Source organism: Hyperolius riggenbachi, chromosome 2, assembly GCF_040937935.1.
Source record: "Hyperolius riggenbachi isolate aHypRig1 chromosome 2, aHypRig1.pri, whole genome shotgun sequence".
Taxonomy (NCBI): domain Eukaryota; kingdom Metazoa; phylum Chordata; class Amphibia; order Anura; family Hyperoliidae; genus Hyperolius; species Hyperolius riggenbachi.
In genome coordinates this window covers 3,894,281-3,915,136 of record NC_090647.1, presented here as the reverse complement: position 1 = coordinate 3,915,136, position 20,856 = coordinate 3,894,281, and the positions used below count along the sequence as shown (strand labels likewise).

At 53.0% G+C, this 20,856-nt stretch overlaps 1 protein-coding gene across 5 annotated transcripts in view; it reads right to left on the bottom strand.

Annotated features, from left to right (window-relative positions):
• ARFIP2 (ADP ribosylation factor interacting protein 2) overlaps positions 1-20,856 on the bottom strand; it is a 185,053-nt gene that overhangs the window by 94,299 nt on the left and 69,898 nt on the right. For all 5 annotated transcript variants that reach the window (XM_068266456.1, XM_068266458.1, XM_068266459.1 and 2 more), the window contains exon 2: positions 11,340-11,445. In XM_068266456.1, coding sequence (XP_068122557.1) covers positions 11,340-11,438 — 99 coding nt within the window. In that variant the 5' untranslated portion in view covers positions 11,439-11,445. The remainder of the gene's footprint in view (positions 1-11,339; positions 11,446-20,856) is intronic.

Below are 20,856 nucleotides of genomic sequence, written 5' to 3'. Positions count from 1 at the left end.
AGACATCCACATATACAGCCTCACACAAGTAGAGAGTATTGCCGCGTGAGACCAGGAGAGACGGCACTAGTGAAAGACAGCAGGAGAGACATCCACATATACAGCCTCACACAAGTATAGAGTATTGCCGCGTGAGACCAGGAGAGACGGCACTAGTGAAAGACAGCAGGAGAGACATCCACATATACAGCCTCACACAAGTATAGAGTATTGCCGCGTGAGACCAGGAGAGACGGCACTAGTGAAAGACAGCAGGCGAGACATCCACATATACAGCCTCACACAAGTATAGAGTATTGCCACATGAGACCAGGAGAGACGGCACTAGTGAAAGACAGCAGGAGAGACATCCACATATACAGCCTCACACAAGTATAGAGTATTGCCGCGTGAGATCAGGAGAGACAGCACTAGTGAAAGACAGCAAAAGAGACATCCACATATACAGCCTCACACAAGTATAGAGTATTGCTGCGTGAGACCAGGAGAGACGGCACTAGTGAAAGACAGCAAGAGAGACATCCACATATACAGCCTCACACAAGTATAGAGTATTGCTGCGTGAGACCAGGAGGGACGGCACTAGTGAAAGACAGCAGGAGAGACATCCACATATACAGCCTCACACAAGTATAGAGTATTGCCGCGTGAGACCAGGAGGGATGGCACTAGTGAAAGACAGCAAGAGAGACATCCACATATACAGCCTCACACAAGTATAGAGTATTGCCGCGTGAGATCAGGAGAGACGGCACTAGCAAAAGAAAGCAGGAGAGACATCCACATATACAGCCTCACACAAGTATAGAGTATTGCCGCGTGAGACCAGGAGAGACGGCACTAGTGAAAGACAGCAGGAGAGACATCCACATATACAGCCTCACACAAGTAGAGAGTATTGCCGCGTGAGACCAGGAGAGACGGCACTAGTGAAAGACAGCAGGAGAGACATCCACATATACAGCCTCACACAAGCATAGAGTATTGCCGCGTGAGACCAGGAGGGACAGCACTAGTGAAAGACAGCAGGAGAGACATCCACATATACAGCCTCACACAAGTATAGAGTATTGCCGCGTGAGACCAGGAGAGACGGCACTAGTGAAAGACAGCAGGAGAGACATCCACATATACAGCCTCACACAAGTATAGAGTATTGCCGCGTGAGACCAGGAGAGACGGCACTAGTGAAAGACAGCAGGAGAGACATCCACATATACAGGCTCACACAAGTATAGAGTATTGCCGCGTGAGATCAGGAGAGACATCCACATATACAGCCTCACACAAGCATAGAGTATTGCCGCGTGAGACCAGGAGAGACGGCACTAGCGAAAGACAGCAGGAGAGACATCTACATATACAGCCTCACACAAGTATAGAGTATTGCCGCGTGAGATCAGGAGAGACGGCACTAGCAAAAGAAAGCAGGAGAGACATCCACATATACAACCTCACACAAGTATAGAGTATTGCCGCGTGAGACCAGGAGAGACGGCACTAGTGAAAGACAGCAGGAGAGACATCCACATATACAGCCTCACACAAGTAGAGAGTATTGCCGCGTGAGACCAGGAGAGACGGCACTAGTGAAAGACAGCAGGAGAGACATCCACATATACAGCCTCACACAAGCATTGAGTATTGCCGCTTGAGACCACGAGGGACAGCACTAGTGAAAGACAGCAGGAGAGACATCCACATATACAGCCTCACACAAGTATAGAGTATTGCCGCGTGAGACCAGGAGAGACGGCACTAGTGAAAGACAGCAGGAGAGACATCCACATATACAGCCTCACACAAGTATAGAGTATTGCCGCGTGAGACCAGGAGAGACGGCACTAGTGAAAGACAGCAGGAGAGACATCCACATATACAGGCTCACACAACTATAGAGTATTGCCGCGTGAGACCAGGAGAGACGGCACTAGTGAAAGACAGCAGGAGAGACATCCACATATACAGCCTCACACAAGTATAGAGTATTGCCGCGTGAGACCAGGAGAGACGGCACTAGTGTAAGACAGCAGGCGAGACATCCACATATACAGCCTCACACAAGTATAGAGTATTGCCACATGAGACAAGGAGAGACGGCACTAGTGAAAGACAGCAGGAGAGACATCCACATATACAGCCTCACACAAGTCTAGAGTATTGCCGCGTGAGATCAGGAGAGACAGCACTAGTGAAAGACAGCAAAAGAGACATCCACATATACAGCCTCACACAAGTATAGAGTATTGCTGCGTGAGACCAGGAGAGACGGCACTAGTGAAAGACAGCAAGAGAGACATCCACATATACAGCCTCACACAAGTATAGAGTATTGCTGCGTGAGACCAGGAGGGACGGCACTAGTGAAAGACAGCAGGAGAGACATCCACATATACAGCCTCACACAAGTATAGAGTATTGCCGCGTGAGACCAGGAGGGATGGCACTAGTGAAAGACAGCAAGAGAGACATCCACATATACAGCCTCACACAAGTATAGAGTATTGCTGCGTGAGACCAGGAGAGACGGCACTAGTGAAAGACAGCAAGAGAGACATCCACATATACAGCCTCACACAAGTATAGAGTATTGCCGCGTGAGACGGCACTAGTGAAAGACAGCAGGAGAGACATCCACATATACAGTCTCACACAAGTATAGAGTATTGCCGCGTGAGACAAGGAGAGACGGCACTAGTGAAAGACAGCTGGAGAGACATCCACATATACAGCCTCACGCAAGTATAGAGTATTGCCGCGTGAGACCAGGAGGGACGGCACTAGTGAAAGACAGCAGGAGAGACATCCACATATACAGCCTCACACAAGTATAGAGTATTGCCGCGTGAGACCAGGAGGGACGGCACTAGTGAAAGACAGCAGGAGAGACATCCACATATACAGCCTCACACAAGTATAGAGTATTGCCGCGTGAGACCAGGAGAGACAGCACTAGTGAAAGACAGCAGGAGAGACATCCACATATACAGCCTCACATAAGTATAGAGTATTGCCGCGTGAGACCAGGAGAGACGGCACTAGTGAAAGACAGCAAGAGAGACATCCACATATACAGCCTCACATAAGTATAGAGTATTGCCGCGTGAGACCAGGAGAGACGGCACTAGTGAAAGACAGCAAGAGAGACATCCACATATACAGCCTCACACAAGCATAGAGTATTGCTGCGTGAGACCAGGAGAGACGGCACTAGTGAAAGACAGCAAGAGAGACATCCACATATACAGCCTCACACAAGTATAGAGTATTGCCGCGTGAGACCAGGAGAGACGGCACTAGTGAAAGACAGCAGGAAAGACATCCACATATACAGCCTCACACAAGTATAGAGTATTGCCGCGTGAGACCAGGAGACACGGCACTAGTGAAAGACAGCAGGAGAGACATCCACATATACAGCCTCACACAAGTATAGAGTATTGCCGCGTGAGACCAGGAGAGACCGCACTAGTGAAAGACAGCAGGAGAGACATCCACATATACAGCCTCACACAAGTATAGAGTATTGCCGCGTGAGATCAGGAGGGACGGCACTAGTGAAAGACAGCAGGAGAGACATCCACATATACAGCCTCACACAAGTATAGAGTATTGCCGCGTGAGACCAGGAGAGACGGCACTAGTGAAAGACAGCAGGAGAGACATCCACATATACAGCCTCACACAAGTATAGAGTATTGCCGCGTGAGACCAGGAGGGACGGCACTAGTGAAAGACAGCAGGAGAGACATCCACATATACAGCCTCACACAAGTATAGAGTATTGCCGCGTGAGACCAGGAGGGACGGCACTAGTGAAAGACAGCAGGAGAGACATCCACATATACAGCCTCACACAAGTATAGAGTATTGCCGCATGAGACCAGGAGGGACGGCACTAGTGAAAGACAGCAGGAGAGACATCCACATATACAGCCTCACACAAGTATAGAGTATTGCCGCGTGAGACCAGGAGAGACAGCACTAGTGAAAGACAGCAGGAGAGACATCCACATATACAGCCTCACATAAGTAGAGAGTATTGCTGCGTGAGACCAGGAGGGACGGCACTAGTGAAAGACAGCAGGAGAGAGACATCCACATATACAGCCTCACACAAGTATAGAGTATTGCCGCTTGACACCAGGAGAGACGGCACTAGTGAAAGACAGCAGGAGAGACATCCACATATACAGCCTCACACAAGTATAGAGTATTGCCGCGTGAGACCAGGAGAGACGGCACTAGTGAAAGAAAGCAGGAGAGACATCCAGATATACAGCCTCACACAAGTATAGAGTATTGCCACGTGAGACCAGGAGGGACGGCACTAGTGAAAGACAGCAGGAGAGACATCCACATATACAGCCTCACATAAGTATAGAGTATTGCCGCGTGAGACCAGGAGGGACGGCACTAGTGAAAGACAGCAGGAGAGACAACCACATATACAGCCTCACACAAGTATAGAGTATTGCCGCGTGAGACCAGGAGGGCCGGCACTAGTGAAAGACAGCAAGAGAGACATCCACATATACAGCCTCACACAAGCATAGAGTATTGCCGCGTGAGACCAGGAGGGACGGCACTAGTGAAAGACAGCAGGAGAGACATCCACATATACAGCCTCACACAAGTATAGAGTATTGCCGCGTGAGACCAGGAGGGACAGCACTAGTGAAAGACAGCAGGAGAGACATCCACATATACAGCCTCACACAAGTATAGAGTATTGCCGCGTGAGACCAGGAGAGACGGCACTAGTGAAAGACAGCAGGAGAGACATTTACAAGACACAAGGTAGAAAAGAGAGCATAAACACTGATGAAGAACAGGAGAAAACCAGGATAAAGTGTGAACATGAATACTGTGTGAAATCATGAGATGGACAGCAGAAGACTAAACACAAGTGTGGCTACGTAAGATCAGGAACGAGCAGAGAGAGGCAAAGATAACAAAGAAAATGCACACCAAGCTTATAAACTTGTATCAGGAGCATCAGGTGCACACAGGACACCTAGTAATGTTAGATGGGTGGGAGTATGAGATGTTAGGACCCCCACGGGATACGGATATTGGAGAATGGAAGGGATAGAAGCGAAGGGCACTGGTGATGGACAGTAGACAAGAACACTAACAACCTCACACACGAGACACCATGGTCTCACAGTAAGAGAGTCAGGACAGAAGAGAAAGAACACACAATACAACACACAGAGTGCGAACCAAAACCAAAAAATAACAAGAAACTGATAGACCAGACACAACCTCACAGACAATGAGAATGAGGACACCAGTGATCACAAAAGGGTGGGAGAAGGATGGAGACTGGGGGAAGGCATGAGAAGGATGGACAATAGAGGGTGGGAGAAGGATGGAGACTGGTGGAAGGCATGAGAAGGATGGACACTGGTGGAAGGCATGAGAAGGATGGACCCTGGTGGAAGGCATGAGAAGGATGGACCCTGGTGGAAGGCATGAGAAGGATGGACCCTGGTGGAAGGCATGAGAAGGATGGAGACTGGTGGAAGGCATGAGAAGGATGGACACTGGTGGAAGGCATGAGAAGGATGGACACTGGTGGAAGGCATGAGAAGAATGGACAATAGAGGATGGGAGAAGGATGGACACTGGTGGAAGGCATGAGAAGGATGGAGACTGGTGGAAGGCATGAGAAGGATGGATACTGGTGGAAGGCATGAGAAGGATGGACACTGGTGGAAGGCATGAGAAGGATGGACACTGGTGGAAGGCATGAGAAGGATGGACACTGGTGGAAGGCATGAGAAGGATGGACACTGGTGGAAGGTATGAGAAGGATGGACACTGGGGGAAGGCATGAGAAGGATGGAAACTGGTGGAAGGTATGAGAAGGATGGAGACTGGTGGAAGGTATGAGAAGGATGGACACTAGTGGAAGGTATGAGAAGGATGGACACTGGTGGAAGGTATGAGAAGGATGGACACTGGTGGAAGGTATGAGAAGGATGGACACTGGTGGAAGGTATGAGAAGGATGGAAACTGGTGGAAGGCATGAGAAGGATGGACACTGGTGGAAGGCATGAGAAGGATGGACAATAGAGGGTGGGAGAAGGATGGAGACTGGTGGAAGGCATGAGAAGGATGGAGACTGGTGGAAGGCATGAGAAGGCAGGACAATAGAGGGTGGGAGAAGGATGGAGACTGGTGGAAGGCATGAGAAGGAAGGACAATAAAGGATGGGAGAAGGATGGAGACTGGTGGAAGGCATGAGAAGGAAGGACAATAGAGGGTGAGAGAAGGATGGACACTGGTGGAAGGCATGAGAAGGATGGACACTGGTGGAAGGCATGAGAAGGATGGACACTGGTGGAAGGCATGAGAAGGATGGACACTGGTGGAAGGCATGAGAAGGATGGACACTGGTGGAAGGCATGAGAAGGATGGACACTGGTGGAAGGCATGAGAAGGATGGACACTGGTGGAAGGCATGAGAAGGATGGACACTGGTGGAAGGCATGAGAAGGATGGACACTGGTGGAAGGCATGAGAAGGATGGACACTGGTGGAAGGCATGAGAAGGATGGACACTGGTGGAAGGCATGAGAAGGATGGACACTGGTGGAAGGCATGAGAAGGATGGACACTGGTGGAAGGCATGAGAAGGAGGGACACTGGTGGAAGGCATGAGAAGGATGGACACTGGTGGAAGGCATGAGAAGGATGGACACTGGTGGAAGGCATGAGAAGGATGGACACTGGTGGAAGGCATGAGAAGGATGGACACTGGTGGAAGGCATGAGAAGGATGGACAATAGAGGGTGGGAGAAGGATGGACACTGGTGGAAGGCATGAGAAGGATGGACACTGGTGGAAGGCATGAGAAGGATGGACACTGGTGGAAGGCATGAGAAGGAAGGACACTGGTGGAAGGCATGAGAAGGATGGACACTGGTGGAAGGCATGAGAAGGATGGACACTGGTGGAAGGCATGAGAAGGATGGACAATAGAGGGTGGGAGAAGGATGGACACTGGTGGAAGGCATGAGGATGGACAATAGAGGATGGGAGAAGGAAGGACACTGGTGGAAGGCATGAGAAGGAAGGACAATAAAGGATGGGAGAAGGATGGAGACTGGTGGAAGGCATGAGAAGGAAGGACAATAGAGGGTGAGAGAAGGATGGACACTGGTGGAAGGCATGAGAAGGATGGACACTGGTGGAAGGCATGAGAAGGATGGACACTGGTGGAAGGCATGAGAAGGATGGACACTGGTGGAAGGCATGAGAAGGATGGACACTGGTGGAAGGCATGAGAAGGATAGAGACTGGTGGAAGGTATGAGAAGGATGGACACTGGTGGAAGGCATGAGAAGGATGGACACTGGTGGAAGGCATGAGAAGGATGGACACTGGTGGAAGGCATGAGAAGGATGGACACTGGTGGAAGGCATGAGAAGGATGGACACTGGTGGAAGGCATGAGAAGGATGGACACTGGTGGAAGGCATGAGAAGGATGGACAATAGAGGGTGGGAGAAGGATGGACACAGGTGGAAGGCATGAGAAGGATGGACACTGGTGGAAGGCATGAGAAGGAAGGACACTGGTGGAAGGCATGAGAAAGATGGACACTGGTGGAAGGCATGAGAAGGATGGACACTGGTGGAAGGCATGAGAAGGATGGACACTGGTGGAAGGCATGAGAAGGATGGACAATAGAGGGTGGGAGAAGGATGGACACTGGTGGAAGGTATGAGGATGGACAATAGAGGATGGGAGAAGGAAGGACACTGGTGGAAGGCATGAGAAGGATGGAGACTGGTGGAAGGCATGAGAAGGATGGACACTGGTGGAAGGCATGAGAAGGATGGACACTGGTGGAAGGCATGAGAAGGATGGACACTGGTGGAAGGCATGAGAAGGATGGAGACTGGTGGAAGGCATGAGAAGGATGGAGACTGGTGGAAGGCATGAGAAGGATGGACACTGGTGGAAGGCATGAGAAGGATGGACACTGGTGGAAGGCATGAGAAGGATGGAGACTGGTGGAAGGCATGAGAAGGATGGACACTGGTGGAAGGCATGAGAAGGATGGACACTGGTGGAAGGCATGAGAAGGATGGACAATAGAGGGTGAGAGAAGGATGGACACTGGTGGAACGCATGAGGATGGACAATAGAGGATGGGAGAAGGAAGGACACTGGTGGAAGGCATGAGAAGGATGGAGACTGGTGGAAGGTATGAGAAGGATGGACACTGGTGGAAGGCATGAGAAGGATGGACACTGGTGGAAGGTATGAGAAGGATGGACACTGGTGGAAGGCATGAGAAGGATGGAAACTGGTGGAAGGTATGAGAAGGATGGAGACTGGTGGAAGGTATGAGAAGGATGGAGACTGGTGGAAGGTATGAGAAGGATGGACACTGGTGGAAGGTATGAGAAGGATGGACACTGGTGGAAGGCATGAGAAGGAAGGACAATAGAGGGTGGGAGAAGGATGGAGACTGGTGGAAGGCATGAGAAGGATGGAGACTGGTGGAAGGCATGAGAAGGATGGAGACTGGTGGAAGGCATGAGAAGGATGGAGACTGGTGGAAGGCATGAGAAGGATGGACACTGGTGGAAGGTATGAGAAGGATGGACACTGGTGGAAGGTATGAGAAGGATGGACACTGGTGGAAGGTATGAGAAGGATGGACACTGGTGGAAGGCATGAGAAGGATGGACACTGGTGGAAGGCATGAGAAGGATGGACACTGGTGGAAGGCATGAGAAGGATGGACACTGGTGGAAGGCATGAGAAGGATGGACACTGGTGGAAGGCATGAGAAGGATGGACACTGGTGGAAGGTATGAGAAGGATGGACACTGGTGGAAGGCATGAGAAGGATGGACACTGGTGGAAGGCATGAGAAGGATGGACAATAGAGGGTGGGAGAAGGATGGACACTGGTGGAAGGCATGAGAAGGATGGACACTGGTGGAAGGCATGAGAAGGATGGACACTAGTGGAAGGCATGAGAAGGATGGAGACTGGTGGAAGGCATGAGAAGGATGGACACTGGTGGAAGGCATGAGAAGGATGGACACTGGTGGAAGGCATGAGAAGGATGGACACTAGTGGAAGGCATGAGAAGGATGGAGACAGGTGGAAGGCATGAGAAGGATGGACACTGGTGGAAGGCATGAGAAGGATGGACAATAGAGGGTGGGAGAAGGATGGACAATAGAGGGTGGGAGAAGGATGGACACTGGTGGAAGGCATGAGAAGGATGGACACTGGTGGAAGGTATGAGAAGGATGGACACTGGTGGAAGGCATGAGAAGGATGGAGACTGGTGGAAGGCATGAGAAGGATGGACACTGGTGGAAGGCATGAGAAGGATGGACAATAGAGGGTGGGAGAAGGATGGACAATAGAGGGTGGGAGAAGGATGGACACTGGTGGAAGGCATGAGAAGGATGGACACTGGTGGAAGGTATGAGAAGGATGGACAGTGGTGGAAGGTATGAGAAGGATGGACAATAGAGGGTGGGAGAAGGATGGACAATAGAGGGTGGGAGAAGGATGGACACTAGTGGAAGGCATGAGAAGGATGGAGACTGGTGGAAGGCATGAGAAGGATGGACAATAGAGGGTGGGAGAAGGATGGACACTGGTGGAAGGCGTGAGAAGGATGGACACTGGTGGAAGGCGTGAGAAGGATGGACACTGGTGGAAGGCGTGAGAAGGATGGACACTGGTGGAAGGTATGAGAAGGATGGACAAGAGAGGGTGAGAGAAGGATGGACACTGGTGGAAGGCATGAGAAGGAAGGACAATAGAGGGTGGGAGAAGGATGGACAATAGAGGGTGGGAGAAGGATGGACACTGGTGGAAGGTATGAGAAGGATGGAGACTGGTGGAAGGCGTGAGAAGGATGGACACTGGTGGAATGCGTGAGAAGGATGGACACTGGTGGAAGGTATGAGAAGGATGGACAATAGAGGGTGAGAGAAGGATGGACACTGGTGGAAGGCATGAGAGGGAAGGACAATAGAGGGTGGGAGAAGGATGGACAATAGAGGGTGGGAGAAGGATGGACACTGGTGGAAGGAATGAGAAGGATGGACACTGGTGGAAGGTATGAGAAGGATGGACAAGAGAGGGTGAGAGAAGGATGGACACTGGTGGAAGGCGTGAGAAGGATGGACACTGGTGGAAGGCGTGAGAAGGATGGACACTGGTGGAAGGTATGAGAAGGATGGACAATAGAGGGTGAGAGAAGGATGGACACTGGTGGAAGGCATGAGAAGGAAGGACAATAGAGGGTGGGAGAAGGATGGACAATAGAGGGTGGGAGAAGGATGGACACTGGTGGAAGGCATGAGAAGGATGGACACTGGTGGAAGGTATGAGAAGGATGGACAAGAGAGGGTGAGAGAAGGATGGACACTGGTGGAAGGCATGAGAAGAAAGGACAATAGAGGGTGGGAGAAGGATGGACAATAGAGGGTGGGAGAAGGATGGATACTGGTGGAAGGCATGAGAAGGATGGAGACTGGTGGAAGGCGTGAGAAGGATGGACACTGGTGGAAGGCATGAGAAGGATGGACAATAGAGGGTGGGAGAAGGATGGACAATAGAGGGTGGGAGAAGGATGGAGACTAGTGGAAGGCATGAGAAGGATGGAGACTGGTGGAAGGCATGAGAAGGATGGACAATAGAGGGTGGGAGAAGGATGGACACTGGTGGAAGGCATGAGAAGGATGGACACTGGTGGAAGGTATGAGAAGGATGGACAAGAGAGGGTGAGAGAAGGATGGACACTGGTGGAAGGCATGAGAAGGAAGGACAATAGAGGGTGGGAGAAGGATGGATACTGGTGGAAGGCATGAGAAGGATGGAGACTGGTGGAAGGCGTGAGAAGGATGGACACTGGTGGAAGGCATGAGAAGGATGGACAATAGAGGGTGGGAGAAGGATGGACAATAGAGGGTGGGAGAAGGATGGAGACTGGTGGAAGGCATGAGAAGGATGGAGACTGGTGGAAGGCGTGAGAAGGATGGACACTGGTGGAAGGTATGAGAAGGATGGACAATAGAGGGTGAGAGAAGGATGGACACTGGTGGAAGGCATGAGAAGGATGGAGACTGGTGGAAGGCGTGAGAAGGATGGACACTGGTGGGAGGCATGAGAAGGATGGACACTGGTGGAAGGCACTAATAGACACAACCTTCCAGACAATTGGACAGCCAAGTTTATAAGAGGTGGAAGAGGATGAGGAATGATGCTGGGAAACATAGAAAAGGGATGTTAAGCCGTGTTTGGAAGAATGAGGGTGGATATTGTGAATAATAAACATTGAGTGTTACCTGCTCCAAACTCTCATCTTCATTCAGCGTGGCAGAGACACCATTACTACTGATGGGGATCTCCATGGTGGCAGCTTTACTCATAATTCCGTCAGACATAGTGACCCTGCAGAGGAAGAGACGCCCACATCATGACATGTGACATGACTATGTACTCTGCCTGAGGTCACCGCCAGGGGGGGCTGTGTAAGAGAAGGGAGAGGATAGGTCATAGTGACCCTGCAGAGGAAGAGACGCCCACATCATGACATGTGACATGACTATGCACTCTGCCTGAGGTCACCGCCAGGGGGGGCTGTGTAAGAGAAGGGAGAGGATAGGTCATAGTGACCCTGCAGAGGAAGAGACGCCCACATCATGACATGTGACATGACTATGTACTCTGCCTGAGGTCACCACCAGGGGGGGCTGTGCGAGAGTAGGGAGAGGATAGGTCATAGTGACCCAGCAGAGGAAGAGACGCCCACATCATGACATGTGACATGACTATGCACTCTGCCTGAGGTCACCACCAGGGGGGGCTGTGCGAGAGTAGGGAGAGGATAGGACATAGTGACCCTGCAGAGGAAGACACGCCCACATCATGACATGTGACATGACTATGCACTCTGCCTGAGGTCACCACCAGGGGGGGCTGTGCGAGAGTAGGGAGAGGATAGGACATAGTGACCCTGCACAGGAAGAGACGCCCACATCATGACATGTGACATGACTATGCACTCTGCCTGAGGTCACCACCAGGGGGGGGCTGTGTAAGAGTAGGGAGAGGATAGGTCATAGTGACCCTGCAGAGGAAGAGACACCCACATCATGACATGTGACATGACTATGCACTCTGCCTGAGGTCACCACCAGGGGGGGCTGTGCGAGAGTAGGGAGAGGATAGGACATAGTGACCCAGCAGAGGAAGACACGTCCACATCATGACATGTGACATGACTATGCACTCTGCCTGAGGTCACCACCAGGGGGGGCTGTGCGAGAGTAGGGAGAGGATAGGACATAGTGACCCTGCAGAGGAAGAGACGCCCACATCATGACATGTGACATGACTATGCACTCTGCCTGAGGTCACCACCAGGGGGGGCTGTGCGAGAGTAGGGAGAGGATAGGTCATAGTGACCCTGCAGAGGAAGAGACGCCCACATCATGACATGTGACATGACTATGCACTCTGCCTGAGGTCACCACCATGGGAGGCTGTGCGAGAGTAGGGAGAGGATAGGTCATAGTGACCCTGCAGAGGAAGAGACACCCACATCATGACATGTGACATGACTATGCACTCTGCCTGAGGTCACCACCAGGGGGGGCTGTGTAAGAGTAGGGAGAGGATAGGTCATAGTGACCCTGCAGAGGAAGAGACACCCACATCATGAGGTCACCACCAGGGGGAGCTGTGCGAGAGTAGGGAAAGGATAGGACATAGTGACCCTGCAGAGGAAGAGACGCCCACATCATGACATGTGACATGTCTATGCACTCTGCCTGAGGTCACCACCAGGGGGGGCTGTGCGAGAGTAGGGAGCGGATAGAACATAGTGACCCTGCAGAGGAAGAGACGCCCACATCATGACATGTGACATGACTATGTACTCTGCCTGAGGTCACCACCAGGGGGGGCTGTGCGAGAGTAGGGAGAGGATAGGACATAGTGACCCTGCAGAGGAAGAGACGCCCACATCATGACATGTGACATGACTATGTACTCTGCCTGAGGTCACCACCAGGGGGGGCTGTGCGAGAGTAGGGAGAGGATAGGACATAGTGACCCTGCACAGGAAGAGACGCCCACATCATGACATGTGACATGACTATGTACTCTGCCTGAGGTCACCACCAGGGGGGGCTGTGCGAGAGTAGGGAGAGGATAGGACATAGTGACCCTGCAGAGGAAGAGACGCCCACATCATGACATGTGACATGACTATGCACTCTGCCTGAGGTCACCACCAGGGGGGGCTGTGCGAGAGTAGGGAGAGGATAGGTCATAGTGACCCTGCAGAGGAAGAGACGCCCACATCATGACATGTGACATGACTATGCACTCTGCCTGAGGTCACCACCAGGGGGGGGCTGTGCGAGAGTAGGGAGAGGATAGGTCATAGTGACCCTGCAGAGGAAGAGACGCCCACATCATGACATGTGACATGACTATGCACTCTGCCTGAGGTCACCACCAGGGGTGGCTGTGCGAGAGTAGGGAGAGGATAGGACATAGTGACCCTGCAGAGGAAGAGACGCCCACATCATGACATGTGACATGACTATGCACTCTGCCTGAGGTCACCACCAGGGGGGGCTGTGCGAGAGTAGGGAGAGGATAGGTCATAGTGACCCTGCAGAGGAAGAGACACCCACATCATGACATGTGACATGACTATGCACTCTGCCTGAGGTCACCACCAGGGGGGGCTGTGCGAGAGTAGGGAGAGGATAGGACATAGTGACCCTGCAGAGGAAGAGACGCCCACATCATGACATGTGACATGACAATGTACTCTGCCTGAGGTCACCACCAGGGGGGGGCTGTGCGAGAGTAGGGTGAGGATAGGACATAGTGACCCTGCAGAGGAAGAGACGCCCACATCATGACATGTGACATGACAATGTACTCTGCCTGAGGTCACCACCAGGGGGGGCTGTGCGAGAGTAGGGAGAGCATAGGTCATAGTGACCCAGCAGAGGAAGAGACGCCCACATCATGACATGTGACATGACTATGTACTCTGCCTGAGGTCACCACCAGGGGGGGCTGTGCGAGAGTAGGGAGAGGATAGGACATAGTGACCCTGCAGAGGAAGAGACCCCCACATCATGACATGTGACATGACTATGCACTCTGCCTGAGGTCACCACCAGGGGGGGCTGTGCGAGAGTAGGGAGAGGATAGGTCATAGTGACCCTGCAGAGGAAGACACGCCCACATCATGACATGTGACATGACTATGCACTCTGCCTGAGGTCACCACCAGGGGGGGCTGTGCGAGAGTAGGGAGAGGATAGGCCATAGTAACCCTGCAGAGGAAGAGACGCACACATCATGACATGTGACATGACTATGCACTCTGCCTGAGGTCACCACCAGGGGGAGCTGTGCGAGAGTAGGGAGAGGATAGGTCATAGTGACCCTGCAGAGGAAGACACGCCCACATCATGACATGTGACATGACTATGCACTCTGCCTGAGGTCACCACCAGGTGGGGGGGCTGTGTAAGAGTAGGGAGAGGATAGGTCATAGTGACCCTGCAGAGGAAGACACGCCCACATCATGACATGTGACATGACAATGTACTCTGCCTGAGGTCACCAGCAGGGTGGGCTGTGCGAGAGTAGGGAGAGGATAGGACATAGTGACCCTGCAGAGGAAGAGACGCCCACATCACGACATGTGACATGACTATGCACTCTGCCTGAGGTCACCACCAGGGGGGGCTGTGCGAGAGTAGGGAGAGGATAGGACATAGTGACCCTGCAGAGGAAGAGACGCCCACATCATGACATGTGACATGACTATGTACTCTGCCTGAGGTCACCACCAGGGGGGGGCTGTGTAAGAGTACGGAGAGGATAGGTCATAGTGACCCTGCAGAGGAAGAGACGCCCACATCATGACATGTGACATGACTATGTACTCTGCCTGAGGTCACCACCAGGGGGGGGCTGTGCGAGAGTAGGGAGAGGATAGGACATAGTGACCCTGCAGAGGAAGAGACCCCCACATCATGACATGTGACATGACTATGTACTCTGCCTGAGGTCACCACCAGGGGGGGCTGTGCGAGATTAGGGAGAGGATAGGACATAGTGACCCTGCAGAGGAAGAGACGCCCACATCATGACATGTGACATGACTATGCACTCTGCCTGAGGTCACCACCAGGGGGGGCTGTGCGAGAGTAGGGAGAGGATAGGACATAGTGACCCTGCAGAGGAAGAGACGCCCACATCATGACATGTGACATGACTATGCACTCTGCCTGAGGTCACCACCAGGGAGGGGGCTGTGCGAGAGTAGGGAGAGGATAGGTCATAGTGACCCTGCAGAGGAAGACACGCCCACATCATGACATGTGACATGACTATGCACTCTGCCTGAGGTCACCACCAGGGGGGGCTGTGTAAGAGAAGGGAGAGGAAAGGTCATAGTGACCCTGCAGAGGAAGAGACGCCCACATCATGACATGTGACATGACTATGCACTCTGCCTGAGGTCACCACCAGGGGGGGCTGTGCGAGAGTAGGGAGAGGATAGGTCATAGTGACCCTGCAGAGGAAGAGACGCCCACATCATGACATGTGACATGACTATGCACTCTGCCTGAGGTCACCACCAGGGGGGGCTGTGCGAGAGTAGGGAGAGGATAGGTCATAGTGACCCTGCAGAGGAAGACACGCCCACATCATGACATGTGACATGATTATGCACTCTGCCTGAGGTCACCACCAGGGGGGGCTGTGCGAGAGTAGGGAGAGGATAGGTCATAATGACCCTGCAGAGGAAGAGACGCCCACATCATGACATGTGACATGACTATGCACTCTGCCTGAGGTCACCACCAGGGGGGGCTGTGCGAGAGTAGGGAGAGGATAGGTCATAGTGACCCTGCAGAGGAAGACACGCCCACATCATGACATGTGACATGATTATGCACTCTGCCTGAGGTCACCACCAGGGGGGGCTGTGCGAGAGTAGGGAGAGGATAGGACATAGTGACCCTGCAGAGGAAGAGACGCCCACATCATGACATGTGACATGACTATGCACTCTGCCTGAGGTCACCACCAGGGGGGGCTGTGCGAGAGTAGGGAGAGGATAGGTCATAGTGACCCTGCAGAGGAAGAGACGCCCACATCATGACATGTGACATGACTATGCACTCTGCCTGAGGTCACCACCAGGGGGGGCTGTGCGAGAGTAGGGAGAGGATAGGTCATAGTGACCCTGCAGAGGAAGAGACGCCCACATCATGACATGTAACATGACTATGCACTCTGCCTGAGGTCACCACCAGGGGGGGCTGTGTAAGAGTAGGGAGAGGATAGGACATAGTGACCCTGCAGAGGAAGACACGCCCACATCATGACATGTCACATGACTATGCACTCTGCCTGAGGTCACCACCAGGGGGGGCTGAGCAAGAGTAGGGAGAGGATAGGTCATAGTGACCCTGCAGAGGAAGACACGCCCACATCATGACATGTGACATGACTATGTACTCTGCCTGAGGTCACCACCAGGGGGGGGCTGTGCGAGAGTAGGGTGAGGATAGGACATAGTGACCCTGCAGAGGAAGACACGCCCACATCATGACATGTCACATGACTATGCACTCTGCCTGAGGTCACCACCAGGGGGGGCTGAGCAAGAGTAGGGAGAGGATAGGTCATAGTGACCCTGCAGAGGAAGACACGCCCACATCATGACATGTCACATGACTATGCACTCTGCCTGAGGTCACCACCAGGGGGGGCTGAGCAAGAGTAGGGAGAGGATAGGTCATAGTGACCCTGCAGAGGAAGACACGCCCACATCATGACATGTGACATGACTATGCACTCTGCCTGAGGTCACCACCAGGGGGGGCTGTGCGAGAGTAGGGAGAGGATAGGTCATAGTGACCCTGCAGAGGAAGAGACGCCCACATCATGACATGTGACATGACTATGCACTCTGCCTGAGGTCACCACCAGGGGGGGCTGTGCGAGAGTAGGGAGAGGATAGGTCATAGTGACCCTGCAGAGGAAGAGACGCCCACATCATGACATGTGACATGACTATGCACTCTGCCTGAGGTCACCACCAGGGGGGGCTGTGTAAGAGTAGGGAGAGGATAGGACATAGTGACCCTGCAGAGGAAGACACGCCCACATCATGACATGTCACATGACTATGCACTCTGCCTGAGGTCACCACCAGGGGGGGCTGAGCAAGAGTAGGGAGAGGATAGGTCATAGTGACCCTGCAGAGGAAGACACGCCCACATCATGACATGTGACATGACTATGCACTCTGCCTGAGGTCACCACCAGGGAGGGCTGTGCGAGAGTAGGGAGAGGATAGGTCATAGTGACCCTGCAGAGGAAGAGACGCCCACATCATGACATGTGACATGACTATGTACTCTGCCGGAGGTCACCACCAGGGGGGGCTGTGCGAGAGTAGGGTGAGGATAGGACATAGTGACCCTGCAGAGGAAGACACGCCCACATCATGACATGTCACATGACTATGCACTCTGCCTGAGGTCACCACCAGGGGGGGCTGAGCAAGAGTAGGGAGAGGATAGGTCATAGTGACCCTGCAGAGGAAGACACGCCCACATCATGACATGTCACATGACTATGCACTCTGCCTGAGGTCACCACCAGGGGGGGCTGAGCAAGAGTAGGGAGAGGATAGGTCATAGTGACCCTGCAGAGGAAGACACGCCCACATCATGACATGTGACATGACTATGCACTCTGCCTGAGGTCACCACCAGGGGGGGCTGTGCGAGAGTAGGGAGAGGATAGGTCATAGTGACCCTGCAGAGGAAGAGACGCCCACATCATGACATGTGACATGACTATGCACTCTGCCTGAGGTCACCACCAGGGGGGGGGCTGTGCGAGAGTAGGGAGAGGATAGGTCATAGTGACCCTGCAGAGGAAGACACGCCCACATCATGACATGTGACATGACTATGCACTCTGCCTGAGGTCACCACCAGGGGGGGCTGTGCAAGAGTAGGGAGAGGATAGATCATAGTGACCCTGCAGAGGAAGAGACGCCCACATCATGACATGTGACATGACTATGCACTCTGCCTGAGGTCACCACTAGGGGGGGCTGTGCGAGAGTAGGGAGAGGATAGGACATAGTGACCCTGCAGAGGAAGAGACGCCCACATAATGACATGTGACATGACTATGCACTCTGCCTGAGGTCACCACCAGGGGGGGCTGTGCGAGAGTAGGGAGAGCATAGGTCATAGTGACCCTGCAGAGGAAGACACGCCCACATCATGACATGTGACATGACTATGCACTCTGCCTGAGGTCACCACCAGGGGGGGCTGTGCGAGAGTAGGGAGAGGATAGGACATAGTGACCCTGCAGAGGAAGAGACGCCCACATCACGACATGTGACATGACTATGTACTCTGCCTGAGGTCACCACCAGGGGGGGCTGTGCGAGAGTAGGGAGAGGATAGGACATAGTGACCCTGCAGAGGAAGAGACGCCCACATCATGACATGTGACATGACTATGTACTCTGCCTGAGGTCACCACCAGGGGGGGGCTGTGCGAGAGTAGGGAGAGGATAGGACATAGTGACCCTGCAGAGGAAGAGACCCCCACATCATGACATGTGACATGACTATGTACTCTGCCTGAGGTCACCACCAGGGGGAGCTGTGCGAGAGTAGGGAGAGGATAGGACATAGTGACCCTGCAGAGGAAGAGACGCCCACATCATGACATGTGACATGACTATGCACTCTGCCTGAGGTCACCACCAGGGGGGGCTGTGCGAGAGTAGGGAGAGGATAGGACATAGTGACCCTGCAGAGGAAGAGACGCCCACATCACGACATGTGACATGACTATGCACTCTGCCTGAGGTCACCACCAGGGGGGGGGCTGTGCGAGAGTAGGGAGAGGATAGGTCATAGTGACCCTGCAGAGGAAGACACGCCCACATCATGACATGTGACATGATTATGCACTCTGCCTGAGGTCACCACCAGGGGGGGCTGTGCGAGAGTAGGGAGAGGATAGGTCATAATGACCCTGCAGAGGAAGAGACGCCCACATCATGACATGTGACATGACTATGCACTCTGCCTGAGGTCACCACCAGGGGGGGCTGTGCGAGAGTAGGGAGAGGATAGGTCATAGTGACCCTGCAGAGGAAGACACGCCCACATCATGACATGTGACATGATTATGCACTCTGCCTGAGGTCACCACCAGGGGGGGCTGTGCGAGAGTAGGGAGAGGATAGGACATAGTGACCCTGCAGAGGAAGAGACGCCCACATCATGACATGTGACATGACTATGCACTCTGCCTGAGGTCACCACCAGGGGGGGCTGTGCGAGAGTAGGGAGAGGATAGGTCATAGTGACCCTGCAGAGGAAGAGACGCCCACATCATGACATGTGACATGACTATGCACTCTGCCTGAGGTCACCACCAGGGGGGGCTGTGCGAGAGTAGGGAGAGGATAGGTCATAGTGACCCTGCAGAGGAAGAGACGCCCACATCATGACATGTGACATGACTATGCACTCTGCCTGAGGTCACCACCAGGGGGGGCTGTGTAAGAGTAGGGAGAGGATAGGACATAGTGACCCTGCAGAGGAAGACACGCCCACATCATGACATGTCACATGACTATGCACTCTGCCTGAGGTCACCACCAGGGGGGGCTGAGCAAGAGTAGGGAGAGGATAGGTCATAGTGACCCTGCAGAGGAAGACACGCCCACATCATGACATGTGACATGACTATGCACTCTGCCTGAGGTCACCACCAGGGGGGGCTGTGCGAGAGTAGGGAGAGGATAGGTCATAGTGACCCTGCAGAGGAAGAGACGCCCACATCATGACATGTGACATGACTATGTACTCTGCCTGAGGTCACCACCAGGGGGGGGCTGTGCGAGAGTAGGGTGAGGATAGGACATAGTGACCCTGCAGAGGAAGACACGCCCACATCATGACATGTCACATGACTATGCACTCTGCCTGAGGTCACCACCAGGGGGGGCTGAGCAAGAGTAGGGAGAGGATAGGTCATAGTGACCCTGCAGAGGAAGACACGCCCACATCATGACATGTCACATGACTATGCACTCTGCCTGAGGTCACCACCAGGGGGGGCTGAGCAAGAGTAGGGAGAGGATAGGTCATAGTGACCCTGCAGAGGAAGACACGCCCACATCATGACATGTGACATGACTATGCACTCTGCCTGAGGTCACCACCAGGGGGGGCTGTGCGAGAGTAGGGAGAGGATAGGTCATAGTGACCCTGCAGAGGAAGAGACGCCCACATCATGACATGTGACATGACTATGCACTCTGCCTGAGGTCACCACCAGGGGGGGCTGTGCGAGAGTAGGGAGAGGATAGGTCATAGTGACCCTGCAGAGGAAGAGACGCCCACATCATGACATGTGACATGACTATGCACTCTGCCTGAGGTCACCACCAGGGGGGGCTGTGTAAGAGTAGGGAGAGGATAGGACATAGTGACCCTGCAGAGGAAGACACGCCCACATCATGACATGTCACATGACTATGCACTCTGCCTGAGGTCACCACCAGGGGGGGCTGAGCAAGAGTAGGGAGAGGATAGGTCATAGTGACCCTGCAGAGGAAGACACGCCCACATCATGACATGTGACATGACTATGCACTCTGCCTGAGGTCACCACCAGGGAGGGCTGTGCGAGAGTAGGGAGAGGATAGGTCATAGTGACCCTGCAGAGGAAGAGACGCCCACATCATGACATGTGACATGACTA